The 15,842-nt window shown below is 40.9% G+C and overlaps 1 protein-coding gene across 3 annotated transcripts in view; it reads right to left on the reverse strand.

The window, feature by feature from the left end:
- Window positions 1-15,842, reverse strand: part of LOC102292440 (receptor tyrosine-protein kinase erbB-4) — a 376,157-nt gene that overhangs the window by 114,746 nt on the left and 245,569 nt on the right. For all 3 annotated transcript variants that reach the window (XM_005920194.3, XM_005920195.3, XM_005920193.3), the window contains exons 4-6: window positions 5,546-5,680; window positions 3,217-3,282; window positions 11-129 (exon numbers count right to left, since the gene is read on the reverse strand). In XM_005920194.3, the coding sequence (XP_005920256.1) occupies window positions 11-129; window positions 3,217-3,282; window positions 5,546-5,680 (320 nt within the window). The remainder of the gene's footprint in view (window positions 1-10; window positions 130-3,216; window positions 3,283-5,545; window positions 5,681-15,842) is intronic.

Genomic DNA, 15,842 nt, shown 5'->3' on the forward strand with positions numbered 1-15,842 from the left:
TGTGACGTACAAAGCAGTCCGTGTCCTTGGGGCCGGAGCAGCCGCCAGCGCATTCGCGATGGCAGCAGTCGCTGACGTAAGGCCCGAAGCATCGACCGTCACACTGCTCTGCACACACCGTTTTTGTCACTGCAACGGAAGTGGAAAGACTGAATTTTAAAGGTCTGGCACACACACACACAGACACGCACACACATCTACATACATTCACACTCATAAAGAGAGACAATACCACCACGCTCAACCTTCCTCTCTAGTCACAACTGCTCACAGTCGCATGTAGGAAGGAAGAAATTTGGGGCTTCAGCAACCTAAAGGTCAGCCAAGTTGGTTTGCAACCACAGAGTCACTGCCTAGAAAGCACAGACGTACTTTAAAAACATGAAGCACTGTCTTCTGTCTCAAGAACCTCCTTGGAAACCCTTGAAGAGGACTCTTCTCCTCTAACTGCTCCGAAGCTTCAGCTCAGAGACCGAACAGCTGAAAATAGTGTTTGACAGCGTCCAGCAATGAATCTAAGGGGGAGCTTTGCTTGTGGAAACCCAGTTGGTTTTCCCTAGATACATAAAGTTTGGAAAAAATTAACTGAATCTCACAGATTCGCCATATCAGTGTTTATACAATGGGTGCTTTCAGCCAAGCGAGTCAATTGGCCAAAGACGCCGTCCAACTGTTCTGATTCCCAGAAAGCCTGGCTTTACTCGTTGATATGCCAACTTTTGCAGTAACCAGGGAAATATTTACTGCCATTCCAGTTTCTTCTCTGTATTTTATTTCAACTAGTTTAACGGGAGCTGTGTAAGTATCGTTAGTAATGTGTGGCTTGTCCCCATTTCATCAGCCAACATTTCTGATAAAGGACAGTCTCCCACACTGTATTGATAAAGAAGGAGATAGACCAGCCAGAGAGTCAGCAGGAGCTTGAAGCCCAGGCATTAAAAACTGCTGTGCTCACTCTGTGCTAAGTTGCGAACATAATGATGCAGTAGTGAAAAAAAAAAACAAGCCTCTGTAATCTATTAGTCTGTTAGTTTAAGAAAAACAAGCCAGAGCCTCTGTAAGTCTTTCCATGAGGGGAACATCCTGTAATTATATGAACGACAAACATTTCTCTAGTTAAACTCCTTCCTTTGGTATCTCATTTTTTTCCTTTTATTTGTTATGTGCCAAGTATTGCTACACGGTGATGAACAGTTATTTCCTACCTATAATTAATAATACATTTTCTAGATATTGGCTATAAGCTTGGTGTCCAACTTTAATAAAAAATGAGAAGAAAAAGAAAAAAATAGGATAGTCCTCATGAAGCTTAAAAAGCAAATCTATCCCAAAGCAGATTACTGGAGATTATAGATTATTTTAAAGCAGATTTTACAGTATCATTAATTTTCTCCTGCCAGTCAGTAAAAACAAGGGGTCACTTGGCCTTAAACTAATAAGTGATTTAAAAGAATTTCATTAGCCTACTTCTCAGTGTTTATGTTGAGTTCTGCTATTGCACTTTGCATAAATAGATTTTGAAAAACGTTTTCAGTTGTAAAATGAATTATTGTTTGTGTGGGTTGTACTTTTTTTTCTTTTTAAATGAAATGACTTATGCTAGGCAAATGAGTCGTAGGTTGGTTAGCATAGCTTACTGGCATAACACTAGACTGTCTATATCTGAAGTGAAAAGAATATCCTGGTTGTTCCTAGCTTAGCCCTGCAAAATCAGAGAGAAATAATGTCTTCAAACAACATTTCATAACTGTAAGATTAAGAACATCGATATTAGGCCCCAAGCCTTTGCATTCCAGGGTAAGGTTAGCCTAGCTTAGCCAATAAACTGCTAGATTTCACAGTCTAAATTTTCACTAAAATGAACATAACACATTTAAACTTCACAAACTGACCTTTTCACACTTCCACAAATCTAATGATATACTTTATATGTGTTTGAATGCATTGGATCTAGAACACTATTAGCCTGTCTTAGGGAATAACTAGCTTGGTTTTGTCCAAATTGCCAAAAATACATATAGGCACATCTAAAACACCATTACCATGATGAAACTTGGTTCACTAAAGGGCTCAGTTAACATCTAAAATGTTCAAGTTCATAAGAGTACAACTAGAAAAGACTTGTTTGGAAGCATTTTCAGGAGAAAGCCTCTGCTTTCTAAAAATAAAACAACATAGCAGTAAAGCTAAGTGCAAAGTTGCAAGTGAACAAACTACAAGACTTCTGGAACAATGTCCTTCGCACAGACGATAGCAAAATGGAGATGTTTGGTCATGACACACAAAACCAAATATAGCATATCAGCACAAACACATATCAGCTGATTGATGGTGGGGTAATGATTCAAGCTTATTTTGCAGCCACAGGACCTGGGCACCTTAAAGTCATTGAATCCACCATGCACTACCAAAGTACTCTTGAGTCAAATGTGAGTCCAACAACTTAAATTTACTTCAAACTGGCTCATATAACGGGAGAATGACCCAAAGCAAGGCAGCAAATTTACAACAGAATGGCTGAAAAAGATAAAAACTAAGGTGCAGCAACGGCCCCGTGAACTGAACTGAAGCAACATTGTAGAGAAGAGTGGGTCACAATTCATCCAAAATGATGAGACTGATAAAGTCATACAGAAAAGTATTACTTCAAGTTACTGCAGCTAAAGGTGGTTCTGCGAGCTCCTGAATCATGAGATGTACCCCAGAGGGCCACGTAATGTGAAAACGTTCTTTTTCACATGACTGTCTCTCTCTGTGCATAGCTATTTGACACCACTCTTAACTTCAATACATGTAGCACTGGTCCACAGTGTTACCTTTACAATAAAGGGTGTAGCTTTGGAGTTGTGTTATCAGAGTGGGATTTATAACTTGGCACCATAGACAAATGGAAAATTGAGCTTTCAATATAAGTAATTATTGTGAAAAAGTTTTCCAGCCCAAAGGATGATGTTTGTCTAACCAGCAAGTTCAGGGATTGTTGGCCAAGTTGATCCACCCCTTATTTGCAGGGTAAAAGTCTTCTGATTGACATTAAACTACCCAACACCTAATGTGGACTTTAGTTGGCCTTATCCGCAAAGAAGTAAAGCTACACATGCATGTGATATCAGTAAAGGGCAATAGGAAAGAATCTTTAATTTTATACTGGGAAAGCAATACATTACATCACGTGTGAATCAGCGTTTTGAGGTGGGACTGCGGTAGTGCACTCACAAGTTTGACACTGGTCCTCCTGATGGCCCCAGCAGCGTCCGTTACATGAGCGATGACAGCGTCTGCCTGCAAAAGACACCGTACATCAGAGAACTCTCTGCAAACTTTAGACGTAGTTTTGACACAAACACACATTAAAGACACTGCCCCCACACACATCAAACACCTAATCGTTCGCTCGTGCATGCCCTTAAAACTGCTTGACTAATGACAGTGACAGAACTGTCGAATCTCCTCCGCTCATCCAACAATAGATTTCAAGTCACTGGCGACTCATGGCCTGTGAGAAACATGAGCATGAAAGACAGGCTTCTTCTCCCTTCCGTCAAGAGCTAGCAGGCAAAGTGGGACCTGACAGAGCATTCACAGCCTTCATCTGCCCGTGGCCCATCATCAAGACTTAATTGACTATGGGTTAATTACAGAGTAAGTGGAATAGTGAGGCAGATTGTCACCCGGCCCCTTCAACCACTCCCACTGTGGGGTTGTTAATGTTAAATACTAACTACAACTTGGCAAAGGGCCTCAATTTGGCAACCTCCACTCCCACAAACTCTCTTGTCATTTTTGGCCCACCTCCTCTGTTCTTTGTTTCTTTTCATCCCCTTCCTCCTACATCAGTGGCATCTCATCAACAAAATAGCAACGTTTCACGCACATTGTACTTGTACAGTGTCTTCCCCAACCTTTATTGTCTAGAAACAGCTTTGCATGATGTCCTGATCCCTGCTCATGCTAGTCAGATTGTATTCTGTTCATTCTGCAAAGTGTAAAAAAAAGGTCATAACGCCTTTTCATTTGCCCCATTGTCTATGTCTTTGCTACCACTCGGTGCCACAGCTGTCCCCATTGTTCACCCTGACACGTTTTGATACAGAGACCCTGAAGAAACTGCTTTCCATCCCTCAAAATGAGCAAAAGGCTTGCCCATAAATGTGCAGAAAAGTTTGAAAGAGTTGTCTTTAGCAGCCAGTTCCTCTGACAGAATGTCCGCCGGATACTGACGCCTGTTATGGCCAAAGCAGAGGGAGCTGAGGGACAGCCGGGACCACAAAGGGGGTGAGGCGGTTGGGTAACAAGGGAAGTGGGCAGCTTCAAACCAGCTGTCAGATTCACTGAGATTTAAAAAGACCACAGCAGACAGCAGCTCCATGGGCCTTGCTGCAAAGTCGTTAACATACCACTACAATAGAAAGGTTCACGCGTTGATCTAACACTATGTGATTTTGCTTCCAAATGACCGCCAGGCAAACAGAATGAGGATAGGGCGTGATTGCTGCTGGATGTGTGTGTGTGTTTCTACAGTATGTTGGAATGTGCCACTTTAACATTTCACTGATGATACTTTAAAGGGCACCTATTACATTCATATCTTGCTCCACATTTTTATTCTTGGACTCTAGTAGAGAAGCTTTGCATGATTCATAATTAAAATGAACCTTAGGTATCTTATACTGGGCCTTAGTGCAACTGCCTGTTAGTTCATTTACTGCTTGAAACAGTCCTATTTGATTCCTTTAACTTTTCCTTAAGCCAGCTTTCTTATAATTGGCTGCCCCACGCAAACAGAAGGTTTGAACAGCTGTGGATGTGGTTTCAGTGCCAGAGATTAAGTATTTCTGTCATATTAAACCTGTATATGACGTATATACAGTTGTGATCAGAAGGTTACATCCACTCATCATGGGCATGAATGTCATGGTAATTTTGTTTTATTTCCAGGGTGGAATGACACATATTTAATGACTTTATGATTTTGGAATCTGCAGTTGTTTAGAAATGGCGGGTAGAGACCTTCCAAAGCTGTGTAAATCTCCTATTATTCTTCTTAGAGCTTCACTGAATTCATTGGACTTTCCCATTGCTTTGAATAGTGTTTAACCCCATTAGTGCTGTCAAACAAACCTTTTTTATGCTGGCAAAGAGAAACTACCAGTTGTAGTCTATCATGATCACTAATGAGAAGTTTACAGGGCTTGGTATTGTTGAGTTAAAAGACATTATTGAACTTTCAACACCAAACTTTTAAAAGATTTAAGTGAATATATGTATATATTTGAGTCTCTATGTATACTTTTGGCTATGTGGATTAATAGCTTCTTGCCAGTTTGTTCCGGAACCTCCATCCTTCATTCATCCATCTTCTTCTACTTGTCCACTTCAGGTCTACCGGGGTGCTTTTAGCCTATAAAATCCCATTTACCTCTTCTTTAAAACAAGAACTTAAGTGTTCATTGTTTGGGGGCATCATCAGTGACTTAGAGGTCAGAAGGTTAATCTAATCAAAAACTACTGGTTCTACCGGTTTGCACCCTCACTCTGTACTCACATCCATTGTTGCTGTTGTTGGACGGCACCACCAACAGCTCAGCTTGGGGGTTCTTGATAATGTCACGCCAATGGATGGTGTCTGCGTGACACAGGAATTTGTTCTGGTCAACATAAACGCCCCCATTCAGTATCTCTGCACAAGGAGAAACAGAAAGGAGAGAGAAAGAGACAAATGAGCACATAGCCGTGGATATAGAGTACATGTGCACAATGGCAGAAAATCAATACTTCAAGGTTAACTCTTCTCTTTGTCTCAAAGTACCACGCTGCATATGCTGTTCCCTGAAGCGCATCTGAGCATGACGATAAATGCTATTGACAAATGCACACAGATATTCTATGCCAAGTCCAAAGATATTTGTATAGAAAGTACCTCATAAAAATAAGCAAATGGATTTTAAAGAAACTCCTACTATACGCCAGTCTGATTTCCTAATTATGCGCTGAGTATTATTAAGTAATTTCATTTATCTTCAGAGTTAATGAGTTTGAATGTCACAGGCAGACATGATACTTGTTGTGTTAATTAAAACTGGAGCAGAGAAAGCGCATAGCTTCGGAGTTTAGATGCACTTAAATCTTGAAACTTTTTTCTTTTTATTGTTGAATTATTAACTTCAAGACTCCTAAGCGGCCCAAACAATCAAACTGTCTCATAGAAAATAACTGGAACTGGAGCTTTTCGTGACCTACTCCACAGTGAGAGCCAACACACCAAAGACAAAGGCAGGCACTTCAACCAGCATTTGCTTAATAGCAAAAATATGTTTCCTTTCAAGGACCAGTGCCCTTAACAGATGCCTGGGCATGGATAGTGATAATACATTCTAATCCCTCTCCCTGTTACTAATCCAGGTTTTGGATATAGAGATTGAATGAAATGATGCTGCAGTAATCCCCCCCTCCTGAGTTGTGACCCAAAGCAGAAGGGAAAAAAACAGCCCCCATCTGTGTTTCTTTCTCTCTGGGATACCAACAGACTATATAATTTAACCTATTTGGGGGATTTAGATACAATCATCTTGCATCTCCGTCTCCTTGAATATGATTCCATGAAAGTACTTGTCAAAATAAATGAAATTTAATAATGAAAAAAGAAGCAACAATGTGCTTCAGATTAGGGCTGGATTAGCTGAAGGTAAAGAAGGGCATTGTCTCTCCAGGCAGATTATTAACGGCGTGCGCTTATGATTCGACTGCTGAGAAGCACACACACACACACACACAGGAAGCTAATCATTACCATCCGACACCCTGATTAAAGAAGTGGGCCTTGGTGGAGACGGGGACATTTATTCAAAGCTCTCTTAGAGGTGACATGGCGCTCTGTCTGCCTGCTGAATGGCCTACAGCCGCAGCTTCATGTAATCATGTTCCCGTCACAATGGACGATTTATCTGGGCGTGTTTTACATTCATGGATGGCGGCTGGAGAAAAAAAAAAAAGGAAGAAGAAGCTTGTACAAATAGCACATGGACTGCACCATCAGCATGCTTTGATAGCATTCAAAAATAGCTGTGAAATGAACGGCCATCCGTTACCGAACCCCGATTAATTATTTTTCAGACGGCAGATGTGTCCATATGTGCATTTCGTGTTTTCCCTTAAGTCTCCTTCATGTGATAGAGGGCTTTGTTGTTGAGCCGCTTCACGCCTCTAAAGATCCTTGAACAAACAATCCATTAGTTCAGACATACTGTGCACATAGACAAGGTCATCAGGGAGCACGTAACAGGTCAAGATTATAGGTTTTACACACACACAGGCTCATCGGACATTTGCTTGTGTCAGGCATCTTTCCACCACGACTGGGTGAGGGCCCTACTTTGCTTGAAAATGACCTCTTTTTACAACTGGCTAGAAGTGAGCATCCCTCGCTGGATTGTTATGTGTCTTGCCTATGAGATAAAAACACTGTAAAGCCTTGAAGTTTCTGAAGGATGTTTTAGTTTATGTCAAACTACAGACTCAGCAGATGTTGCCTCTCATATTTTGCAGCTGCAAGTGAGGATTTATAATGGTGTGCTATGCTAGGGTAACACCTTGAAAAGCTTTTGAAGGCTTTTTTGTCCAGTAACTGAAAAAAGACATAGTATTGGTTCGGCATTGTAAATAAAGGCCGGCACACTAAAAAGCAGGTTTTGTGCAGTGTGTTTGACAGGCACATAAAGCACTCTTAATGCTGTGTAAATGTTGTGAAGCACAAACAAGCAAGGTTCAGCTAATTTTCCTTTAATTACATTTATTTATAATCTGTTTTCAAGCATGGGGCCATCGTTCAATTGCAAGAAATTGGAAAAGAAAGACTTGACAGAATATATGAATCTCTGGAAACATGCTGCACATTAAGCAATCTCATCTGATCTATAGATGTACCTTCCTACTCAACCCACATCAGACAATGGTTCACTTAATACCCTTTCCACACAATGGTAAATGGCCTGTATTTGTATAGTGCTTTTACTAGTCCCCCTAGGGACCCCAAAGCGCTTTACACACCCAGTCATCCACCCATTCACACACTGGTGGAGGCAAGCTACAGTTGTAGCCACAGCTGCCCTGTGGGGCGAGGCTGCCATATCTGCCATATATTGGCCCTTCTGGCCAACACCAGTATGCGGTAGGTGAAGTGTCTTGCCCAAGGACACAACGACCGAGACCATTCGAGCCGGGGCTCGAACCGGCAACCTTCCGATTACAAGGCAAACTCCCAACTCTTGAGCCACGATTGCCCCCCAATCAGTTCAGGAAACCCATATACACTGCATTGAAAACATTACTTTACACAACAGTGATTGTCCATCTGCAAGCTGCTTTGTAACCCACCTCCTCCCCAGGCCCTCCTCTTTTTATATACTATTTCTGACTCAACCATGAACCCTAGTCATGCATCTTCCCTTGGTTTTGTGGTATGCACCTTCAAACTCATTTTGTAAAACACTGCAGAAAAATTCTGTTCACTTTGATCATTTTGATCTTAGATATAGAAATATTTTATTTGATACAGGAAAACTGGTCCGGTCAGTGGTGGTCGTGAAATGAACTGGACATATTAAGCAAATGCAATGATAAATCATGGAATAGTTGTTCAGACAAGTCTTGACTAAGATTGTGGACCAAATCCTGGTTCATTTTGCTTTTTATTATCATTAGGGAAATGTGGTTAATAACACATGACCTACATGAAGCATGTCTTTCAGTTTCCCACCACCTGAGCACCTTTAATGACATCGGCTCACTCTTATTCTGCAGAATTACTGTGGTAGGTGGTACAGTCTATCCAATACCAATCGGAAAGTCATCAGATCGATCCCTGGCTAACCCAGTTCATGTGTCAAAGTTCAAGGTGAACCCTTGGTTGCCCCCAATACATCCACTGGAGTGAGTGTGCATATGAATGCTAGAGAGTGTGTAATTCTGAGTGTTCAAATGGACTAGCAAGGTGCCATTGCATCAATGCATTTACCAAACAGTAGTTTGATCATTCTTGGGCTACAGACTCAAAACTCACATTGATATCAGTGACAAAGGTCTGAAAGGTGGACTTAATTAACACTGTTTGCCTTGCAGTCTTTTTTTTTTTTTTTTTGTGTCCCGTTTGGATCTATAGCCATCAGAATTGTTGTCTCAAGGCCAAGAAAGATGCCAAGCGGATTTATTTTACCAAGTGGATCATCATGGCCTTGCCATATTGGTCCATTTGATTGACCTTTATTATAATTATGAATTTATTTTATTTTCAGTTGCTACAAACGGGACAGACATGACTGGGGGATAGGACAGGGAGAAAGAATGAAAGAAAGAGAGGGAGAGAAAGAAAACCAAAGGGGAGAAGAGACGATGAGAAGGGGGGGAAGAAAGAAAAAAAAAACAAACAGTCTTGCAGTCTTGATGACACATTATACTTATGACAATTTGTGGGAGTCCAATCAAAAGGGTCAGTGGTCAAAGTTGGATGTAACCATCATTCTACAGTTAAAAAAAAAAGTGAGAAACTTCCAGTCATGACATGCATAACCAATCCAAGCAATTACAACGTATGAATCTGTAAATTGTGCAATAAAATGTCTTATTCTTTAAGAGATACGTTGGTTAGTAGCAGATTTCACCCATTGTAATGATAAAGAAAATGTCTGAATGAGTGGGATATTACTATAGGAGACTATGAAAGACACTTTCTTACATGAATTGAGCTCCAGCTAACCAAAGCAGGAAGGATTTGAGATGAAGTAATATTCATATCAATCACAAAGCTCCACATCACTTCTTTAATTTCAGCTCCATAGAAAAATACACTATGATCTACTATGCAGTCTCTAAAATGGGTACAAAAAAGAAAAAATCTCCTGTCTCCCTTTTGATCGTCTATATGTTCAACCAGAAGACTTCAGCTCCTCTGGGTGACACTTCCTAGTCATGCCGTTTTATGCATGTATACGGCCGCTGAGGCCTCTAATGCCATATGGTCAGGTCATGTTTGGTTCAAGACGGCTTCTGGTGCAGCATTTTGCTACAGCTCTCTTGGCAGTAAAATAAAGTGCCTCACTGTGATGGAGAAAAAAAGAATCACATAGCAAAAGTCGAAGTGTCATGCTGAGATTTGATATAGAACTGTGCTGGGGAATAAGAGGAGATCACTGGAGAAATTCCATCAAATGCAAAACTGAAAAATGGAATAAATGGCTTAATTTAATGACACCACCTTTATTGAATTCATTTACTTTCTTTCTTCTCCATCACTCAGTCCCATAAACCCCACATTTCTGACTCCCTCTAATGCTCCATCATAAAGGATGGTGCTTCATATTTAGCGCAGTCAAGCTCTAAAAAAGTGTTGCTGAACAATATAACAGTGCGGGCATTCAAGGAAAAAAATGAGGGTTTGTTTCAAAGTGATAAACAGTGACTTAAATATCCACACTGTAAGCCTTATTTAAACCACCTGCTTGGGTTAAGGGTTATGGTCAGAAGAGACTTTAGGGGGGGTTAAGAAAAATGAAGAAAATGAAGAATGGCTCCAAAACTCAGTCTTGCAGACTTGTCAAAATGCCTAATTTTACTTTAGGGGTTAAGGTTATGCATTATTTACAGCTTGACTGCTTTGAGCGACAGGGATCCATTGGTTTGATTAAACTTAACATTCAATATCAGTGCAAATTACAGATGTTCCTTCCTATCCAACCTTGTAAGCCAGTGTGAGTTAGTTAATAACTCTGCAGTTCTCTCTTCCTGTCCAAATATGACCAAATCACTATGAAAACCACTTTCTCACATGAGTTGAGCTCCAGCTGACCAAAGCAGGAAGGGCAGCTCCTGCTCTGAAGGCTCAAGCTGCTTTTGGCCTTTTTGGTGTTTCAAAACTGGATATGACAAGAGAAGGGCAGGACTGATGGTGAATCAGCACATTCGTTGGCCAATAACTTGTCGATTATAGGTTGTTAACCAATGAACATAACTCCTCCTTCTTTCTGAAACATCCATTAATTTTCTTCTGCTTATTCCAATTAGGGTCTTTTTGAAACAATGTTAGGATTTAAATTGATTAAATGAAGCTGTTTTTTCTGATTTTTATATACAGATCGCGATGGGTTCATTATCGAGTTGAAACTGTGTTTTTGAGGGTCGAAAACGTCATTTAGCACTATGACTGAAATGAAATATTGAGAATTGGCGTAGAGCACAGAGGGTCTTTAGATACATGCTTATACATACGTATAAAATGTAATTCTATTACATGAGTGTCTGAGACCATGAGCTCAGCAGAAGAAATTTTTCTATACTTCTTCAGAGGTTTTGATGTCTCTGGACCGCTAACCACGTGAAGTTTACTCATTTACCATTTTGGTCGTGTGATGCTGTACAGTAAATTGAAAAATCTGGCAGCCACCAGTTGCTAGAAATGTCATGTCTATTCCCAAATGTGCTGGGAAAATGTAATTGCTTGTAATTAATTATTGTTAAAAGTGGGTTAAAATCAAGTTTTACTGTGTCACTACCAATAGCATCAAGAAACCGCTCACTAACTAGTCAGGGAATCTAATTTTTCCCCTCTCATGACACGCTCAGTATGGTAGACAGCTCTCGAGTACTATGCACATGATGTAACTCAAGAAACCTCTATTGGTATCAACCACTGGTGGCCATTAAAAAAACATGCACGCTTAAGGCACTTCTATGTTAGCTTCACTTTTTAGACCTGGAAGCTACACCCATGTTTTATGCTGTCTACAGATGAACTCCAGCTTAGAAAAACAGGATAGGGACAGCCAAAATGCCAGTGAGTTACATAGCATTGGAGACTATGGCATGACCAAAATTATTGTGAAAGTGTGCAATTAAGTTTTGATCTTGCTGCCTTTGAAATAGCTGTGCCACAGACTGTTGACTGAAAGTGTTTGCCCAAAGGTTGAGGTACCATGTGTCCACTTCAGCTGCTTGCAATGGGTTGCTTAATGTGAAAAAACAAAATCAATAAAATCACCAGGCAACTACTGATTTTTGTAGTATTTATTTTGTATTTATGACCTTTCTAATGATAATGTAAATAAGCTGTTTCTTTTCTCTTCCCCTTAGAGTTTATACGATAGGTTATCATGACAGTCCACTGGGTATATTGAAGTCAGACATATCAATAGATATGTATCCCTTCAGTTATCACTGAGAACTTTCTGGAGCACAAACAAAACTGCACAACGAATACAAGTGTGGGAGCTGTCGTTAAACTTGATAAATTAACCAATTAAAGGGCAAAAACACAGGTCTGAAATTAATGGCTGAACACTTGAGGAAACCTCATAATGCTGTGGAAGCGGATGTGGAAGTAACCTTTTCACATCCCAGCTTCTATAATTATATTCAACATTTTGTTTGCTTTCTATGCTCTTCTCTGGGGTGGGGGAGGGTGGGGTGCGGGGGTCAGCACTGACTTTAATTTTCAGATCACTGACATTAAGAAGCAGTGAGTCACTGACATTAGTGAGGGAAGGAAAATAAAGTTGGAGTGCCCTGACAATGTTTCTGTGACTCTTGAACGGTTATGCAAAGTTAGAAACTAAAATAAGGAACAAATGTTTTTGAAAAACTCGAGGTAAGAGCAGCATTTTAAGATTTCACTGAGATATTTATTTGCATTGTGTATCCAACACTTACATAGTAGAGAACAGGCCAATAAGTGTTCAGATTGTTAGGGATATAAAAATGATCCCTGTGCCAAGCTGCTTTTCGCAAGCCAATTAAGTTCATTTTACTGTCGTTGAGCAGAGCGAAGAGCCTCTATTTTGAAGTAGGTCCTAGGCAATGATGGCCCCAGCACCAATCAGTGGCCATAGCTCTATAGGGAGCCTGCTGATGAGCTTTCATCAGTGCTGCTAGCCACTTGTCCCACATCTCTTTCTCTCCCTAATTATGCTGATGAATAAGTCCGTAATAGTGATCTGTCCTCTGTTGATGAGTCCATGCATTTGCTGTTATTGTCTTGTCTCGAGGGCGGGTGTGTCACGTATCACACAACTCAAGCTGAGTGCATTCGGGCCATCCACACTGCCCTTTTGTATTACGATCATCTTTCTGTACTTGTCACCCTCCACCCTGCACCCACCCCCTTCAGACCCACCCATCCTCTCCAGCATTAAAAGCACTTCCTCACTCCGGTGATGGGCTGACTTGCTGAGCATGGGGAACAGAGAAATCGAGATGATCACTCTTTCTTTTCACAGTCGGATGCCCTCTTTTCCGTGAGTCAAGCACACACACAGTCTTACAAACACACACACGAACACAGCCAGAAGCTTTTAAAACACTCATGAAAACAATGCCTCTGAAATTATCAGGCAAAAGTGAGAAATTCGTTACATAAATGCAGAAAATCCCAATAACTACTTCCTGTCCAACACCAAAGAGCATCTTGGAGATCAGTTGCATCAGGTCGACAAAGCCTCACATTTGCGGCAGAGCTGGAGAGTTAAGCTGCAGCTTTACCTCTTAAATGCCAATTAATCACTCAGTGACTGAGAGCGAAATGCGGAGAGCGCTGTGAAGCCTCTTGAGATTTTTTTTCCCTTCACATATAAATCAAGTGGAATACATTGTCTCCGACTTGTTCGGATTGTTGTTTATAAATTTAGATACTTTAATGCCATAAATTCTCCACTACAGAGAGACATTCATGTTCTTTGCAGTTTTATGGATATGATTCACAGAGCACTCTCCTTGGTATGTTTGGAATGCGAGTACCTTAAGCTTAGACTATGCAAGATAAGAGAAAATAACTAGGGGTGCAACGATACTCGTATCGATATTGAACCGTTCAATACAGTGCTTTCGGTTTGGTACACATATGTATCGAACAATACAAAATTTTTAATTTATTTTATCAACTTTTCTTCTTATGATGTTGTCTGTGTTGAGAGCTCAGTGGATCTGCGTTCGACTACTCCGCCTAGGCTGCACTGTCGAGCGCAGATCCATTGAGGGCATCACTAGCTAGCAAGACAGAAGTTAAGCTCTTGTGGCAACATGGCAAATTGAACCTCCCCCACCCTCATTCAGATGTGACCTTTGGTTTTCATGTGACGTATGACCCTGAAGGTAAGCACGTCATGGACAAAAGTAAAACAGTATGTCGGATGTGCCACGCAATGCTCAATTACATGGGTGGGAACTACTGCGTTAGCGCAGTTAGCTCGTTAACGTGTTGGCCGTCCAGCCCCACACACGGGGCGATCCGCGGTAGCTCGTTAATGGAGATTTGCCGTGTTGCGGCGTTAACGTCATTTCAGATTAACGCTGACAGCACTAGTGGGAACACAATGAATATGACTGCACATTTACGCTGACATCATCCTAGTGCAAAGACAAGTGGAAGCAGACAAAAACAACAAGCACGCATGCTACAAACTTTACCCGAGTCATTTAGACAGCCGTTAGCACATGATTCTCCTTATGGGGACCTGATATGTTTAATATGCTGCTGAGAATATAGCCCAGAAGAAGCGTATAGTATAGCTTTTATTTTGGAAAGAGCCATTTCTCTGTAATAAACTCTCTTTTCCAAAGATGAGTGATTTCTCGATCAGATAGATTTATTTTTTTATTACTTTGTTGTTTCAGCAACATTAAATTTAAAAACTGTACTTTTGAGTTAAAATATATATTTATAATTTTAATAAATGACAAATTAAAAAGGCATGAACATTTTTTTGTATCGAAAAAATATCGAACTGTGACACCAAAGTATCGAACCGAACCGAACCGTGAATTTTGTGTATCATTGCACCCGTAAAAATAACGTATCCAAGTATACAGCAATCAGCCACAAACCACAGAAAAGATTAAGTGCATTCATCTGGATTTTATTATGACACCTGGGTGTTCCGATACCTGGGTGTCCACATCACTCAGGACCTGTCACGGTCCTGTCACATCAACACCCTGGTTAAGAAAGTCTTCCTCAGAAGACTTAGAGACTTCCATCTGCCACTGAAGGTGCTCAAGAACTTCTACTCCTGCACCATCGAGAGCATCCTGACGGCAAACATCTGCACCTGGTTTGGGAACAGCACCAAGCACGACAGACGAGATCTGCAAAGAGTGGTGCGCTCGGCCGAACGCATCATTCAATCAGAGCTCCCTGACCTGCTGTCCATCTACACCAAGCGGTGCAAGACCAAAGCTAGAAAGATTATGATGGACCTCTCCCATCCCAACAATGGACTCTTCTCACTGTTGAGGTCTGGGAAGCGCTTCCGCTCCCTTAAGGCCAAAACAGAGAGAATGAGGAGGGGCTTCTTCCCCCAGGCTATTCAGGGCCTGAACCAGGTGTAGGACTGGACTCTCCCACACACATCACTATAAGACTGGACTCTCACACACATCACATCACCACACGCACTCTGGTTTTTCTTTATGCACACTTCCTGTAATTTATAATCTTTATAATCTCTTTCTGCTATTTGCACATTTTTACTGTAAATTTCTAAGTTAATTTGTAAATTTTTGTAGTAACCTGTAAATTGTAAATACTGTCATTTAATGGTCGGGCATTGCACAGCTACAAGCATTTCACCCCCCATGTCATACTGTGTATGGTTGTGTGTGTGTGACAAATAAAATTTGAATTTGAATTTGATTTTGACACATACCACCAACTTCAACTTTAGTGCAGACCAAGCACAACCTCAACTACCCAGCAGCACCACAAAAACATCAAATAACAGCTCAAGAAAACCCAAAAAGAACTCAACACCTCCTTAACACCCAACATTACTGCTCTTATGACGTTATGACTGCCATTCTTC

The sequence above is a fragment of the Haplochromis burtoni genome, unplaced genomic scaffold (genome assembly GCF_018398535.1).
Source record: "Haplochromis burtoni strain Fernald_Lab_line unplaced genomic scaffold, NCSU_Asbu1 Contig_38, whole genome shotgun sequence".
NCBI lineage: Eukaryota > Metazoa > Chordata > Actinopteri > Cichliformes > Cichlidae > Haplochromis > Haplochromis burtoni.